The sequence below is a fragment of the Amblyomma americanum genome, chromosome 4, assembly GCF_052857255.1.
Source record: "Amblyomma americanum isolate KBUSLIRL-KWMA chromosome 4, ASM5285725v1, whole genome shotgun sequence".
In the NCBI taxonomy this organism is placed as follows: Eukaryota; Metazoa; Arthropoda; class Arachnida; order Ixodida; family Ixodidae; genus Amblyomma; species Amblyomma americanum.
Window position 1 is genome coordinate 106115497 of NC_135500.1, and position 18214 is coordinate 106133710.

An 18214-nucleotide genomic window follows, 5' to 3' on the forward strand; every position below is an offset into this window, starting at 1 on the left:
ATAGTATGCTGCGTTCATTACTTTCCTTAACCCATGCGTCATGCACTAAATAATCTGACCTCTTCATGCCAACAACAGTATTGGGTATTTGATGAGTTCATTTGTCTGCTTTTACAACATGATTTTTCTTACTCGGCCATATGTTTATTTATTTATTTATTTATTTATTTATTTATTTATTTATTTATTTATTTATTTATTTATTTATTTATTTATTTATTTATTTATTTATTCAAATACCTCACGGGCTGCGACTGGAGTATTATGTGAGGGGGGTTACATAACTGGGGTGGGAAAAAGAAGCAAGTAGAACATGGTTTTTTTAACATCGTTATACAAAGAACAAACAACCAACCAGAAAATAGAACTAAATTGAAAAACTAAATTGAAAAACGCCCTACAGAACACACTTCAGAAGAAAATGCTACTTATTTTTCTTTGAAAATAACATGATCTGAGATGTGAACAATGTTATCAGGAAGACTATTCCAATAAATGATTGCACGGGGCAGGGCTGATGAGTTGAATGCAGTGGTCCTTCCCGAAAGGCGCTTAAAACTGAGGTGATTATGCAATCGGTGAGATGTGCGGGCCGGTTTTGTAAGGGGTAGTGTGAAGGAATGATGGCTGTAAACAATTTTATGGAAGAGGCAGATAAGTGCTATTGTTCTGCGAGATTCTAAAGATGGAAGGGATAACGAAGCCTTAATGTTAGTTATACTGGAATATCGGCAATAGTTGCGAGAAATGAAGCGAGCGGCACGATTTTGTACGCGCTCTAGGGAATTAATTAGGTACTGTTGGTGAGGTGACCAAATGGAAGATGCGTATTCAATTTGAGGGCGGACGAATGTCTGATATGCGAGCTGGCGTGTGGAAGAAGGCGCACCTCTGAGGTTACGCTTTAAATAACCTAATGTACGGCTAGCTTTGGCAGCAATTTTTTCTATGTGGGTTTTCCATGAGAGATTAGATAAAAAGTGAACGCCAAGGTACTTGTACGATGACGCAAGAGTGACTGGACTGTTGTTAAGCGAGTAAGTGAAAAGGTAATTAGACCGTTTACGGCTAAATGTCATTAACTGGCATTTATCAGTGTTAAGGGACATTAGCCACGATGAGCACCAGTTATTAATGCGATGTAGATCTTCTTGAAGGGCGATGTGGTCATTAAAGGAGCGGATTTTGCGATAAATAACGCAATCATCTGCAAACATTCTGAGTGTTGAGGTAATGCCTAATGGGAGGTCATTGATGTAAATCAGAAAAAGTAACGGGCCTATTACACTACCTTGCGGTACGCCTGATGTTACATCAATTAAATGGGATGAATGGTTATCAATAGAAGTGAATTGTTTTCGAAATGATAAAAAGTTTCTTATCCAAGAAATTGTTAATGAATCGAGGCGCAATGATGAGAGTTTCGCTATTAAACGACAGTGTGGAACGCGGTCAAAGGCTTTAGCATAGTATAGGAATATACAGTCGATTTGAAGATTTTCGTCCATACCGTGAAAAAGCTCATTAGTAAATTCGAGTAGTTGTGTTTCACATGATAACCCTTTTCTGAACCCATGTTGTTTTGAAAAGAAGAAACCGTTGCCTTCTAAATGTAATGCCGTGTTAGATGCAATGATGTGTTCGAGAAGTTTGCAAGATATACATGTCAGAGATATTGGGCGATAGTTAGCAACGTCAGTTCGGTCACCGGATTTGAAAATTGGAATAACTTTTCCAATTTTCCACTCGTATGGTATCTCGCCTGTTGAAAGTGATTGCCGAAATATATAAGTGAGTATGACGCTGGAATGAGCCACGGTATGTTTCAAAATTTTCGAATTAATCCCGTTAATACCACATGAAGTACTTAATTTCAGATTGTTAATCAATGTCGCAACGCCATCAACAGTAACGTCTATTGGGCTCATGTAGTCATAGTCATATTCTGATGGCGATGGAATATTGGAATAGTCTTCCTTCGTGAACATATTGGCGAAAAAGTTATTGAAAGTCTGAGGGCGTTCGTCTTGAGCAATGGGGTCTCCAGCCTCATCAATCAACGTAAAATCTGAAGAAGTTTCGGAAGGTGATAATGTTTTCCAAAATTTTTTTGGATTGTTTTTGGATTGTTGAACAGTTTCTGATGTTTCTTCATCCTATGGATTGAATTCTGATCCATACTATTTATCACTGTGTGCTTTGTTCTTTCAAACGGTTGTGTTAATTTTTTTTAACTGTACATTCTTTGCAACCCTAGAGCAATATACTGAGGCTTTATGCACTTTCGATGCAGCTGGAAATCATATCCTTTAAGTATGGTTTCCAAGCATTGCTTCAGAAGCTAAGGTATTCATTTTACAACCAGGCTGTAACGCTCGAATAAAAGCGCCAAATTCCTTATAATTCCTAAGTCAAAACCTATGTATAGACCACAGCTCACCCACATAAACTTGGTTTTTGGATAAAGATATTTTTGTGGGGTTTTTTTCTCATTATTTTTCGGAAGCGATAACAAACCTTTTTTCTGCACTCTGATTGGCTCGTCAGGAAGTTTTACATTTGAAGTTGAAGTGTAGTTTGCTATTGACATTAGTGTCACTTCAAGTAATATTGAAAGCAATATATGCTTCTCTAAATTAACATTTTACAGAAAGCGACGAATACGATGCTTTGTACATGTTTAATGCAAGCTGGTCATCTAAAAACAGCAATTTCTCACCAGTGGCGTTTCCGTACGTGTTGTCTCGGCTTGGGCTTTGCAGCGTTGTCTTCGAATCTCCCCCAAAGAGCTGCCAGACGAATTGGTTTCTCGAGTTCTGCACATTCTTCCAGGTGCACCAGCCGTCTTCGAAGTCGCAGCGTCGGTCACCTGGCACTGCAAGAAAAGAGTAGAATACCACTTCAAAGCTGGCAAAAAGACAACTTATCCACAACACGGATGTACGTTTCACTAAATTACTCATCGTGAAAAGAAGATTTTCAATCATTCTGCATAAAAAAATTATCCCGTTAGGAATTAGGCCCACATAGGCTGGAACTGTAAGATTGTTTTGAGAGGATCTTCAAATGATGTGCCCAAGCTGATGCAGGTGTAATACTGCACCGGTTCTTTAAAGTTAGCCAAACTGCACTGAGCTGAGACCTAAAATATAACAACACATTTGAAATGCTCACCAAGAACCAAAGCAAATTCGTTATGTTTTAAGGAACTTAGAAATGGATTTTTTGTTTTTATCGAGTTAATGCAGCGGACTCAAAGATGCAGGCGAATGCTGCATAGCTCGAATAGTGCGGCAGATGCGCACCAAACAAAACTAACGATGCACTGACATTGTAGCCTGCACCCATATTTGGCTGGATGCTTTAATATTTTGCTTATTCCTTGAATAAGCGAAATAAATCAAAAGGAGGGACCTCCAAATCGCGTCTCTGTTTCATTTTGGGCATTCTCAATCTTTCCATGTTTCTGTTTTCGTGCATAAATGAAAACACCGTAGAAAATAGGCTCGGTGAATGGTAGTGAAATAGAGTCTAAAAGGAACCTGGTAGCCAATAATGCAAGTGCCTTTTCCAGGAAAGCTAGTCTGAGCATGTCGTTTTCTATGCTATCAGCCGTTAATAAAATTGAGTGACTTAAGGTTGAACGAATTTGGAAGGGTAAGTAATTTATAAGGCTTGAGATCAATACACCTGGTTTACTTGCTGGTCTGGTGCCATGCAGGACACGAAGCAGGACATGTAGGGTTCATTACTGGCCGAGATATAGCTAGCAGCACTGAAGAAACCCTAAGCATTTGCAGGAAAGTGAGGGCCGTTGTAGGCAAATAAAAGGCACGGAATGATACAAGTGAAAGTTTATGTATCGACATCAAACCTAGACGTTGGGGATTTTAAGATGTTATATGTGCGTGTTGGTTGAACCAGCTAGCCCGCAATAACGTTCCATTACATCACATTGCTTCCACCGTGGGCTCTACTCTCTGTGTGGAAACGAAACATGACGTTGCATTTATGTGTATAAACCTCATCGCTCTGATCACATGTCAGTCCTGTGTCCTGCTTAAAACGCAAGTTAGTGCCGCCACAAGTACGAGTCTGCACCTGTGTTGTCTTTTTCGTTCCTCATCAGCTATCCTGGCCCATTCGCGCAGTCCAACTTTATATCCGCAATGAACAAGCTAGCCCGCAAGAACGTTCAACTTCATGTTTAGTTTCATGTTTGTTGTGGTTTCCACCCGATGTTCACCAAAATTTTCCGCTAATTGGAGCTAAAAGCCGCTCTTGCTTAATCATAGGATATGAGATCATCGAAGAAACGAAAGGAGAGAAAATTAACCAAACTTTAGAGAAGGCAAAAAAAAAACGGACATCGTAGGCTAAACAATAAATTGAAGTTAATAGGGATTTAGAGGAAGTAAGCCAGTGATTTTTCATGCCGCGACAAAATTCCTAAAGTAAGCGTAAAATTTTTATTTGAAGCCTTTTTTTCGAGAAGCAGCCTGAAACATCGCCAAGAACGTCAAACCATTTTGGTTCTCAAAACACTCTGGAACGGTATAGAAATTCTTTTCCCCAAGTTCTACACCTGAAATTGGCTGCAAAACGAACCATGTCCAGCAATTTTGTAGAAAACTTTTGAAAATTGATAAATTGTAGGATCATTTTACACTAATATTGAAGATAATGGTCCACTCTTCTGATATGTAACAAAATCTTCCTTTTAAAATGTATCCATCGATCGCATCGAACATTTAAGACTCCAATAGAAACCGACTGAGAAAGCTTTTGACGATAGCAAGAACGTTAACAGAAAAAAATTCAAAACTTCAGTCGGGTTATGAACAGACCTGTTGATTTTTTTAGTGAAATATTAAATTATATGACAAAAATGCGTTCATAAACTGTTTCCCGCTCAAAAAAGCTTTTTTTTTTCAAGAATCCCTGGGTATGCTGTACCCCGAATGCAAAATCACTAAAAATGAGCACGAGGAAATTTACCTCAGTGCAGAATAAATATTGCATAGTTTGGGAGGACGCCTCAGTAGAACCAAAGGGATAATAAACATTTCCAGTGCCAGAAAACATAGGTTGAAGAAAAGTAGGGAAACTTTCCTGGTCAACGGACGCTATAGCCATCTGTACAAAATATTCATGTGAACTGTCTGTGATACATACACAGGAGGTTTTTGACAGCCCTGAGCGGAGTTGTCAGTGCTATTTATTAGCACAAGGTAGGCTTTTAGATGAGAGCCCCTTATGACAAAATCCCTCTGGTGCGTCTGTGGATCGGTCAGTAACGTTATTTTCCAGCTCTATAGTAAATATGTCAGACTCCTGCATTCGACTTCTTGAAGAATTTATCAGAAGGAGAGTGTTGATGAGGACTTACCTCTTTTGCCATTGCAGTCGTCCAGCCTGATATCATCTATGGCACAGAAGGATTTTGTTGGGATGTTGTTTCCTCTCATGTAGCATGTGAAGAGCAACTGCGCAAACGATTTCACCCAAGGTTGGCAGGAAACCTTAATTCTGTACTCAATATTTTATTTTTTACATTTGTATCTTCACTTGCAGCAATCTTAACTAAAAGACCAAAAGTGGTTGAACAGTAACTTGTCTGCGGCATCAGCCGCTCGCTGGCCCCGTTTTTGAAGTGTTTGGTGCTTTCTTCTTCCTCGTGGTTTCTGAGCGTGCAGGCGTCCCATGCGGTATAACTTATGCTCCCAGTCATGCGTGGTTTCTGACCTGCTACTTACTTTGTTTCTTGCTTTTATTCATCCCTATTTACTACGTATCTAGCTGCGAGGATGAACCATCCGTTGAGAGTGAGACAGCTACTAGGCCATTAATATCATCAGGACCTCCTACTTACTTTTTTCCCACGGAACTCTTTGACGTGCGTGAATGTTGAAAGGATGCGATGTTACTGAACAGAAAGGAGGTACGGACTTGGGCACTAGAGAATGCATTCTAATTCTGTTACATGGTTGTCACAACTGTTTTAGAGGAGATTACAATTGATATAGATATGTAACACTAAGAAAAAAGCAGCGGAAAAGGAAAATATTTTTTATACACCAGAAACATAGTGAAAGTTGTCGAAAAAGAGCGTTAAATCCAAATTCACTCTTTTTTCGCAGACGGGAGGACCTGGACATTGATTGGACCCAGCAATATGCAGGCTTTCGTTTAGCGGAGAGGAACCGGAACTCATGAACATGTTACGTCATACTTTGCAGCCCGAAATGAATTGCTAAGGCTATCGTCAATCATTTCGACTCGGTCCTTGCAGCGATATCAGTTTCAGTACATACTTCTTGCGTAAACACGTCAAGATGATACTAAGCAAAACGTTGTTATTGTCGTTCCTGTTGACAAGTCTGATCAGAGCCCCTACGACAAAAATTAGAGGCCTGCATGTCTTCTTTGCTCTCCAAAAACATTTCGGATGGTGATTCACGCCATAACATCTTGACGTTATAGTCTACCTGTCATACCAGACCAACATAGCTTTGGGAAAGGCAGTACAGCTTACAAAGATGTCAGTCTAATGAGCCGCACACTTAAAGAGGTAGAAAAAGAAAACTTCACGTACTGACCGTCCGTTATACATATGCTTTGAGGTAGTTCGTAAGGTCTGCTGCATGTGAGAAATTTGGCCCAAAAATCATCGACGTTGCAGAAATTCTCAAGGTACTGTCTTAGCAACCATCAGTACTCCCAAGCTGGCAACGAGGAGGCAGCGAGAAATCCTAGACTTCCAGCGTCATGCACAACGGTTTCTTCCTCAGACTGCTTCTGTTTTCTATGTTCGCAAGTATTCCATATTTTGTCAGATGATCTTTGGTGCCACCTTATGCTTAATGGATTCAAGTATTTCAATAAAATTATCTACGGCGTACTACCTCGGCAGGCACTAACTGGTTTCGCCAACTTTTTTGCCATTAACTTTTACGTCACTAGGAGAAATCCGTGTGACGTGTTTTTGCCTCACCCGGGCAACCAGCCTTGGGCCCCAAATCACGCCGAGCATCCTCACATATTACTCTAATACTTGTTTTCTGGGTAGTAAACCGACGGACACCACCGTTTAAAAATGAATAATTTTATTAAAATTCGTCCTGGGGAGCGAGAGAGGTCTCGTAAATCATGGAGTTTTCTGAGTTACAAAGGCCTTCATCAAGCTGGGCTTGGACGGATACTTACGTGAAAGCGTCTTTCCTCCATGAACGTGAGGTCCACTGCAGTCCAAGCGCCCCGGATCAACTCTTTGGAGGGCCGCTTCCAAATCGTCTGATAATATTTTGGGCCAGCTGTAAGCCAGCCGACAAAATGGACAAAGTTATATTTGACAACCGGGTTTTCTAGACACTTTAAGCAGCTGGGTGTCCACGGAGTTTTAACAGTTGCCAAGAAAGTCGTATCACAACTTTTTGAATCATTAATCCATGGTGGTAGTTTCTAGGAATAAGGCGTTTATAAACTTATGCTGATTAACCACACGCCCCTTCATTTACGGTTTTGATTATTTCTGGAATTTAGAGGTGAAATCGGGCGATATTCCTTCATTATTAGAATTAAAGCCTGTGGGGCAAGTTGGTGCATGACTGAAAATACTCCGGCGCAACGACACCATAAGAAAGAAAAGGACAACAGATGGCACACAATAGCGCCTGTTCATTTGAAGAAAAGGTGCACATTTGTAACGCTCACTCATGAATGTGACAGTGCTCTATCACTCTCAACCCAGCCAGTAACAAGTAATCTGCAAATGACAAGACCACACACTCATCCCAGAGCGCGTCTACCCAGCACTTAAAGTACAAGCTTTTAACAAACGTTATGAAAATAAACCAAACAAATCTTGGCAATAGCAATGTCAGTCAAACGTAGCAAAAGAACTGTCATACATTCGAAGCAATAGCAGTCAATATTGCTTTTGCTACGTTGGCTGACTCTGCTATTGCCAAGATTTGTTTGGTTTATTTTCATAACCTTTGATAGAAGCTAGTGCTCTAAATGCTGGGTAGAGCGTTCTTGGATTAGTGTGTAGCCTTGTCATTTACAGATTACTTGTTACTGGCTGGGTTGAGAGTAGTAGAGCGCTGTCACATGCATGAGTGAGGGTTATAAATGTGCACCTTTTCTTCAAATGAGCAGGCGCTAGTGTGCGCATGCGTTGTCCTTTTCTTTCTTCTGTTGTCGTCGTTGCACCGCAGGTATTTTCAGTGGATATTTTATGAGCTCAAATTCGGGTTAAGCTCAATTCAGAAAATTTTTTATGTAGAGTGGGTTTTTTCGGTTATCTTTTAAGCACATTACAGTTAACTAGAACAGCTCTTTTTTTTTCCTCAACAGAAAATGCTGTTTTTTTTCGCTCATTGTTTCAAAACAAGCATTAAAATCGCCGGTTCCTAAAAGATAGTCTACCGATTAAGATTTTATTTTTTAATTTATTACAAATATTGCATTCCATACCATATCAATTTATTGTGAGGCCCTTCCACATCTTCACAAGACAGGACTGTTCTTTTTTGTGCAAAACGAAAACATTCACCATCACAGCGAACATTTCAAACGCACAAGGTCCTTGGATGTGGGTGTCGTTGGCGTGGATCGTGCTTAATGGTGACTTTTATAAGACATCTCGTCTGTAGCCATGATTCACCGTCTGGCTTTAAACGGTCCTTTTCGGGCGTATACCCCAATTCATCCGCCTCAAGAAAACTATGGTTAAAGGAAGTTTATGATCCTCCGTTGACTGAATGCGCCCTCTGGAATAAGCAATAGATATCCCAAAAGAACTTGCGGTGTCTTCTTTTTTCAGTAGAAAACCAGCATCGCCTACAAGGCCTTTTTTAGACGTAGAAATCGGGTGTAACCCATTTTTAAACAATATGCTCGGGGTGCAAGAATTGGGTAAAATCGGGTTTCACCCGAAAGCGATGGACCCTAGATGAACACCACCAGAAAAGAAATTATCATATTAAAGGACTTTGCGAATGAATGTCACCAGATGTATCGTCATTACCTGCTGTTTGGACTTTCATTCGGTAGTTCTCCGCTGTGAGTGGACTTTCGGGAATATAGTATTGAAACCTGAGGCACTGTACAGCCGACCGGCCAGGTAGCCCTGGTGACGAAAGAATGCTTTCGACCGCACGATCTCTTGCTTCTAGGTATGCGAGACCACCTGTGGGGAGAACAAATCAATCGCCAAGCACCCAATACATAATTTATGCTTTTGGAAATATATTGCACAGGCTACCGGTTTTTTATACCATGCGACCTTTAATCGCAAGGCATTAAAGCGTATTATAACAGCAAGAAACGGGAAATCGCCGAAATGGCCGTGGAGCGATATTAATACATATCCGCAAAGCTGAAATTAGAGGCAATATATTTTGTAATATAAGTTCTGACTGCTTTGGAATATTGCTGTGCATTAACAAATAGTTCCCTGTCAAAATCTAAAGCTGTAGAGCACACCTGCTATACCACGATTCAATGAAAACAGCACAGTCACATCTAAGCGTTTCTTTTTTATATAATTTTCTCCTTAAAAACATTCACAATATAACAGCAATGTTTTACTAGCGCTTAATATTTGGTTTTGGCTTATTTATGCCATTAGATTCTCTACTTTGCAAAAGCGAGTCTCGCACGGCGCTTCAGCAACACTGCGGCAACAGAGATAAAAGCAGCGACAAGTAATAGTTACTATGTATATTGGTCAAATGGCTTCACAATGTCACGTACCATTTCCCTCAGCTCACTTTCAGACCTGCATCGCCCTCAGCACCATCAACTCATCTCGCGTTGCACTGAGGCAACGCCACCTGAACTCTTACGGCGTATTGAAAGTTGGTTTGATTTGGTCTAAGGGGGTTTAACGTCCCAAAGCGACTCAGGCTATGGGAGATGCCGTAGAGAAGGGCTCCGGAAATTTCGACCACCTGGGGTTCTTTAACGTGCACTGACATCGCACAGTACAGAGGCCTCTAGAATTTCGCCTCCATCGAAATTCGACCGCCGCGGCCGGGATGTATTGAAAGTGAGTAGTTCACCACGAAATATCCCTAGAAGTGAATTGTCAATGCAAAAAAACAAAGGTCGTGAAAAGAGCAACAATCGCTGGAGCAACAGGAACAACGCCCTTTGTGTGTGTGTGCGTGCGTGTGTGTGTGCGTGCGTGCGTGCGTGCTTGCGTGCGTGTGTGTGTGTGTGTGTGTGTGTGTGTGTGTGTGTGTGTGTGTGTGTGTGTGTGTGTGTGTGTGTGTGTGTGTGTGTGTGTGTGTGTGTGTGTGTGTGTGTGTGTGTGTGTGTGTGTGTGTGTGTGTGTGTGTGTGTGTGCGTGTGTGTGTGCGTGCGTGCGTGCGTGCGTGCGTGCGTGCGTGCGTGCGTGCGTGCGTGTGTGTGTGTGTGTGTGTGTGTGTGTGTGTGTGTGTGTGTGTGTGTGTGTGTGTGTGTGTGTGTGTGTGTGTGTGTGTGTGTGTGTGTGTGTGTGTGTGTGTGTGTGTGTGTGTGTGTGTGTGTGTGTGTGTGTGTGTGTGTGTGTGTGTGTGTGTGTGTGTGTGTGTGTGTGTGTGTGTGTGTGTGTGTGTGTGTGTGTGTGTGTGTGTGTGTGTGTGTGTGTGTGTGTGTGTGTGTGTGTTATTTGCCACATGTTTCCGGGCTCTGCAGACCCAGCTACGAGCGGCGTCCTAGAGGCATTTTATAGAGTCTGGCGGTACCCTACAGCCGCAGTAAGACTCGCAAGGAACAATATTACACTGATGCGCACCAACGCAAAACTATAACTATGCCAAAAAACGAGCTGTTTGTGATTCAGGAGGAGAGGCTACTCACCAAGCATTCCGCCAGACGAGTAGTCGGGAAGGAAGAACCTTTTTCGATGATCACCGAGCTTCCACAACACGGAAGGCTTGTCAAATATGTAGCCGCAAGTTTCGCCCCAGTCGAAGTCGCAGGAACCGTCCTGTGGCTCTGAAGTTAATCCCGAAATCAGAATTACTGAGGGCACTAGCAAGGCGATGACAACAGGCTAATATCACTCGTTAATCAACTCGCTGACGTGTGATATAGAAACACTGAGCAAGCCAAACAAGGTTTGTAATGATCTTAAACTACAGCATGTATAGTCTTGGAAGCCTGCTGTCGAAAATACGTTCAGAAGTTAAAGGAGCAGTACTAAATGTCACAACAATGCAGGTAAATCGGAAGTATCTAGTAGTCTTCAGTTGCTGTAAGATAATCTCAAGTGCATCACATTCTCCGCCTGCTCCTCTTACCGCTTGGGCACTCCCCGCTTTCCACGGTCAAATCATCCGCGGCCAAAGATGCCTTTTCCGAGGTGTCACTCACGGGGAAGCGTAATTGGATCTATCTGCGCATTTTGAAGAAAAATAGAGTTGGCTTTGCTGTGCGACCAAATCCAGGAAGATTTTAACAGCGGACAGTACTCCTCTAGCCTACAACATGTTGCCGCAGAACAATTAGAGCCACTTGTTACTTGGCAAGCACAATTGAGAGGAATAAATAAACGTTTCGAAGACGACTATAAAGCCGACAGTGTTCTAATATTGATAGCTCAAAGCTACATCTCAGTGTGCATTTTTCTCTGTAAGGTTAGAGCTACGCTGAGAAAGAGACTGCGACCCAGAAGCACAGCAATATTACATGCGGATCTGCACTCCGGTGCCAGCATAGCGTGTGGAGAGCGACGGAATATAGAGGGGCACGAAAGTACGGATAAACGGCCGTGAAGCCTTGTGCAGCTGATGCCGGTGTTGCAGCAGTGCGGGATATATGGTTGTGTCCTTGAGGCGGTAGCTGTGGGGCCGGTCCCACGTGAATCATTCATGTCTTGGACAGTTTTTGCGGGAAAAAGTTTAGTCAGTATAGCTATCTCATGTAAAATGATTAGCTTAGGTGAGGGCGATGGGAAATAGGTCACACGTGCAATGCGCAGAGCAAAACCGTTGTACTGCCGCCGGATTTGTACAGGTGCAGTAACAGCTCAGGACACGCAGAAGACCGGGGAATTCAAAGTACTCGGTGGCGGCGGAGAATTAAATAGTGTGATGAGGCTACAAAGTTTGCAGCTGCAAGACGATGGCAGAAGGGCCGGTTAAGCTTAATTACTGGGAGACTACTTTGCCCGACTGTGCACTGTGATGACCCCCATAATGCGCAGGTCCACACGGGACGGAGAGGCAAAGAGACACCGTATGGCTCAGTTTAAACAAACAGATATATTCAATAATTATACATGATTAAGATTCAGAGGCTGGGGCGTCCGAGCTTACGTGCCGACGACTTCATGGGGGCGATGGAGTGGCTCCGGAGTTGGGCTCGAGCGGTTGCTGGTGGTAGCTGCACGCCGTCGGGTTTCGGCGCTGAAGGCCCTCTTGGCGAACGATGTCGTCCTGAGCGTCCTTCTTCCGTACTGCTTCTCGATTTTTATATCCTCTTCTCCACACTCCCTAGGGTGAGGACGCCCACGCCGGAGGGGAAGGAGGGGGGGCTAGGGCTTTCACTTGGGCGCACAAACATACCACCGCACTTATTGTCTCGCCCCCCTCACGTGTTGAGTCCGAGGGAAAGAATGTTGTCTTCGAGGTAGCGCATAGCGTCGGCTGTGGTAAGGCGCGCTCTGGCCCGCTGACAGTTCCCGCGGGTCACCGGCCTCCATTCTCCATCCATCAACTGACACTCGCTCCTCAAGGTAAGGCGCGCTCTGGCCCGCTGACAGTTCCCTTGTCCTGGAATGTGCTCGAAAGAGCCGCCCCTGGAACCGCCACGCCAATTGGGGAGGATAAGCCCGTTTCCCCGCGGCGACGGCGGCGGGTCCCTTCATTCTGGTCGTCACTCAAAGAGCATGGCTGGGTAATTGATGATGCCGCTGTCATCTGGGTCTCCGTCTACGCCGCGCCGTCGAACGCGGAACCTCGTAGCACACACAAGGAATGTACCTCGTAGCACACACAAGGAATGTCACACTCGCTCACCCTCCAGAAGAATGTTCTCCGAACATTTGAGTCCACGCAGCTCCCCTTGTCTTTCTGAATCGCCTCGCACAGTGCGTCCGACAAAACACTTTTCGTTGCACTCAACACCACTGCACAACACCTTATGCCTCCGCTGTCATAACTGGCGTCTCCAGGGGCAGCACTGATCTTCTTTTACAGATAAACATGAAACTCAGCACCCAAGCCTCTCCTTTCTAGTCCAAACTGGACGAAATAAATTTACCACAGTTACAAAGGAGCTCCCACTTCTAGCACGATCACGGCACAGACAAAAATATAGATAACGAAAGGAAGTAGGGCAGGTTCTGCATGCGCTCCGCATGCTCTCCTGTGAAGGTGTTACTTAATGACAGAAAGGTTTAACTACCAACTCCGATAACTTAACACATAAGCACATAGCAATGTTATGAGCTGTGGCATTACACAATTCTAACCAGTTCAAAACTCCGCTCTGTTTACGCCATTAGTCCGACTTAGCTTTCCGATTTCGCAGCGGATATCGGCCTTCATGAGTCATACTAAGTAAGTCTGTGACCCTTTGTCTGCTTTGGGACTCGCGAGGGCTCGTGGCAGGAGCCTCCCCTGGCGTTATCTGCGCGGCAACCTCGCGCGCTTCTTCTTCTAGCAATGCATGAAGTAAATCCGGTGGCATTCCGGCCGTCACCTCTGGCGCCTGCCGAACAAATGCAGGAGAGGGCGTTTCTTGCGAACTATCTGCGCGCTCCGCTTCACTTCTGTCCCCATCAAAATCCGCGCTTTCCCTTTCCTCATTTCGTGAATACTGAACCGGTGCCGACTTGAGGCGATTTGCGTGTATCCTTATCAAGCGCCGGTTCACGTCTCGGATTCTGAAGTTTACCGGAGAAAGCTTCTCGACAACCTCGCACGGTCCTCTCCACTTCATCTGGAACTTACGAGCTAGCCCAATCTGCATTTGGCAGTTTTCAATGTACACGCTGTCCCTCACATTAAACGGCGCGTCTCTAGCACTGCGATCGTGCACCTCCTTCCTGCGCTTCGCCGCTTTCTTTAAGGCCTCTTTTGCGATGTCCCTCGCCACTTGCAAGCGCGATTCTAGCTCAACCTTATAGTCGTCCAGTGAAGCGTATGGGACACGACGGGGTCCCTCTGGCACTTCACTAGGCTGGTCCGGGTCTCGGCCGTCGAGAAGAAAGAATGGCGATTCGCCCGTACTCTCGTGTGCTGCGTAATTGTAGGCAAACATTGCATACGGGAGCCACAAGTCCCAGTCCCGCTGGTCGCGCGAAACAAAATGCGACAGGAACCCGGCCACGGTTTGGTTCAGTCGCTCCACCGCGCCGTTGCAAGCCGGATGGTACGGTGTTGTCTGCTTCTTAGCGATCTTAAGCAGCTCGCAAACTCTCCTCATTAGCTGCGACAGGAAGTTCGTTCCCCGATCTGTCAAGAGTTGCCTCGGGGGTCCATGTCGGAGCACGATCTGTTCGACAAATGCTCTTGCAACCGTGTCTGCCTTCTGATCTGGGAGTGCTACCGCTTCCGCGTATTTTGAAAGGTGATCGACAAATACTAAAATGTACTTGTTTCCGGAAGTGGTCGTGGGCAATGGGCCCATTATGTCCATACCTGTCCGCTCGAAGGGAGCCGAAACCTCAGAGAACGGCTGAATTGGAGCTGGTCTTCGTCCCTTGGGTGTTTTTCTTTCGAGACAGGAATGACACTTCGCACAGTAGTCTCTAACATCCTGTCGCATGCCACTCCAAAAGTACAAACGCTCCACACGCCTGCGTGTCTTCGCTACGCCAAAATGACCGGCGCATGGCGCATCGTGAAACGCGCGAAGAACCCTTTCTGTCCACGACAGAGGTATGACGACTCTCTCCCAAGCGGTTTTCTCTGGTCTCCCTTTCCTGGTTGGCCTCGTGCGCCGACACAGGGTGCCGTCTTTGTCAATGAAATAACCTAGCTGTTCGGGGTGAGACGGTGCGCCTTCTAAGCTTTCGATTATTCGCTTCAGGTCAGGATCTTTGCACTGCTCTGTGCGTAATTCGGCGGGGTCGACTACGGGGACAAACTCATCTATAGCTGCCACGGCAGCTGTGCGGCTGAGTGCATCAGCATTCAGATGTGTCTTTCCTGACTTGTGCTCAACTTCAAAGCAGTATTCCTGCAGGTGTAGATTCCATCTAGCGAGTCGCGAGCTAGGGTCCCTGACACTCATCACCCATTTCAGAGGATGGCAGTCTGTGACTAGCTTGAATTTGCGGCCGTAAAGGTAGCATCTGAAGTGCTTTACTGCCCAGACAACGGCGAGGCACTCCCTTTCCGTAGCTCCGTACTTTTGCTCTGTGGGGCTCAGCTGTCGGCTAGCAAAAGCAACGGGATGTTCTTTGCCCTCGATAACCTGAGATAGCACGGCACCAACTGCGAACTTTGACGCATCTGTGGCCATAACGAAGGGCAAATTAAAATCCGGGTGGCGCAACAGCGGGGCACTCATTAGCTTCCTTTTCGGGGCCCCAAAAGCATTCTCCGCGTTTTCGTCCCAGCGAAAGGCGACATTTTTGGCGGTTAAGGCGGTGAGCGGCTTAGCGAGCTTGGCGAACTCCTCTATGTGCCTTCGGTAGTAACCGATCAGGCCGAGAAAATGCCGGACCTGGCGGACGCTAGTCGGGGATGGAAAATCCGAGACACACCTTAGTTTCTCAGGGTCCGGTCGCACGCCGTCAGCTGAAACAACGTGCCCGAGGTATTTCACCTCGTTTTTGAGGAATTGGCACTTAGAGGGCTTCAGCTTGAGACCCGCTGCTCTTAGTCGCACCAAAACCTGCTCAATATCGCGCAAATGGTTCTCAAAACTGTCACTGTATATGATAATGTCATCCATATACACGAAGCACAGCCTCCCCAGAAGACCTGCCAGGATAACATCAGCGGTTCTCTGCCAGACAGCAGGGCTGTTGGCCAGACCCATCGGCATTCTTTTCCATTCATAGTGCCCTGAGGGCGTGTTGAATGCCGTTTTCTCGGCATCTGCCGGATCCATTGCTATCTGCCAGAATCCCGCCGCCATGTCCACTACCGTGAAGTACCTGGCAGAGCCCAGCTGAGAAAGCGTCTCCTGTATATTGGGGATGGGGTATGGATCGATGCGAGTTACGGCATTTAGTTTGCGGTAGTCCACTACCAATCGATACGAGCCATCTGGCTTTTCCACCAATAGTGCTGGTGCTCCCCAGGGTGACTTTGAATGTACGACAATGCCGTGATCAATCAGGTCCTGCACCTGCCGCTCCATCTCCTCACGTTGGGAGTAAGGAATCCTGTACGCACGCTGGTAAACGGGCGATGAAGTGCCGGTTTCTATCCTGTGCTTTATAACGCCACAGCAGCCCAAATCCAGGTTGGACGCGGCGAATACTTCCGAGTAGTCGTTCAGCAAACCAGCCAGAGCCTCCCTCTCTCTGGATTTTACGTGAGAAAGATCGAACGACACCTTTGGAGCAGCCGAAGGACTAGCATGCTCTACAGTTGCGAGTACCGTATCTGTGGGCTCACGTTTCTCTATCGCAGAGGTGAAGAAAGCCAATGTTTTGTTCTTGGGAAGGCTCAGTGGCTGCTGGCTACAGTTAACCACCCGTAGGGGCACTCTGTGGGCGTCATTAACTGTCACGAGGCACGCGGCTGCCTTCAGGCCATTGCTGAGAGAGTCGACCGGCTCAAGCACTCCCACGGCGCCGCTCTCTACATCTGAAGGCACAAACGCGTACAAAATGTGCTCCGACCAAGGAAGGACGACCGCCTCATCGACCAGCCTGACGGCAACCCGCGAATATACCTTCTCCAATGATCCCACTGTTTGACGGGTGTCAATATCGGTAATGCGAATCTCAGCCCCTCTCCTGTTCAAAAACGGAACTTTTGATCCGCCCGCATTAACCTCTTCCTCAGAGAATGAGACTACTACCTTCCCTTTTCTCAAAAAATCCTGCCCTAATATACCTGACACTCCGTTTGGCAGAGACACCGTGTCCGGGCATACGTAGCAGGGGTGCTCCAATGCAATTCCGCCGAGAGAGAAGTGTAACCGGTAGAGTCCACTTATGCCAAGAGGATCCCCCGTTATGCCTACAAATTTGGTTTCCATACCACCAGACGCTTCCAACACCTCGCGGTCCCCCTTCCTTCGAAGCGTGTTAAAACTGCTCTCCTTAAGCAATGTCACCTTTGACCCCGTATCTATCAACAATTCCATGCAACAACCATTTAACTTGCAACGCACATCAGGGCATGCCTCGTCGGCCACACAAACTACCACCACCTCATCATCCACTGCTCCCTCCCCACGCTCCTCAGGCTGGGGAGGACTATCTAGTTTTTTGTCTCGGTATCTGGAGCCCCGCTGTAGGCTTGCTTAGGGCGTGTCTCGCCTGCTTCCCTTTGTGGCTCCCCACGGCGCACGTTTTGGCAGAACCTGGCGATGTGTCCGCGACCCTGGCAAGCGAAGCATACGATTTCTTCAAAATCTCGCATACCGCGCCTGTAGCTTTGTGGCGGTCTCCGGTTTCCAGCGAATGGGCGCTGTTGAGCGCGCGCTTCAACCTGGCGTTCTACCTGCTGAGATTGCAGCTGTTCTAAGCGATCTAACCGCTCTGTCAAGAGAGCAACCTCAGGGTTGAGCACCGCTCTCTCTATGACGCGTACTCTCGCTGCGGCTGTCGTTAACGCCTCATTTTGTTCTTCATCCAATGCGGCCTCCACGGCTTGGTCGAAATTGCTCGGCTTGCGCGAGAGCACGAATCGGCGCACGGGGTCTTGCAGACCAGCCACGAACAAAGCGGTCATTTCCTCTTTAAGTATATCCTCCGCGTATTTCTTCTTAAGCTGGTCTCCTTCCTCCTCCCTGCTTAACGTATCGCGCGCTAAGCGCTGAAGCCGCGACGCAAACGTTCACACGTCCTCCCCTACCATCTGTCCGGCGTCACGGAACCTCTGTACTCGCACGTGACGTGGTTCAGTGTCAAAATGCTCAAACGCGAGCTTCTTAAATTCCGCAAATGATTTTGTGGATTTTACTTTTTCGTCTCGCCATGCAAAATCATGAGCAGCTCCTGCCATCTTACACCTCGCCATTCATAGCATTTGAGCATCGGACCATCCCCCCATTTTCCCAATCTCTTCTAGCATGGAAAAGAAATCGCAGA

The 18214-nt window shown here is 45.9% G+C and overlaps 1 protein-coding gene across 1 annotated transcript in view; it reads right to left on the minus strand.

Moving 5' to 3' along the window:
- LOC144128189 (MAM and LDL-receptor class A domain-containing protein 1-like) overlaps positions 1-18214 on the minus strand; it is a 197039-nt gene that overhangs the window by 157017 nt on the left and 21808 nt on the right. Inside the window, exons 5-10 of the mRNA XM_077661338.1 lie at positions 11292-11382; positions 10849-10986; positions 9032-9193; positions 7207-7313; positions 5390-5486; positions 2720-2875 (exon numbers count right to left, since the gene is read on the minus strand). Coding sequence (XP_077517464.1) covers positions 2720-2875; positions 5390-5486; positions 7207-7313; positions 9032-9193; positions 10849-10986; positions 11292-11382 — 751 coding nt within the window. The remainder of the gene's footprint in view (positions 1-2719; positions 2876-5389; positions 5487-7206; positions 7314-9031; positions 9194-10848; positions 10987-11291; positions 11383-18214) is intronic.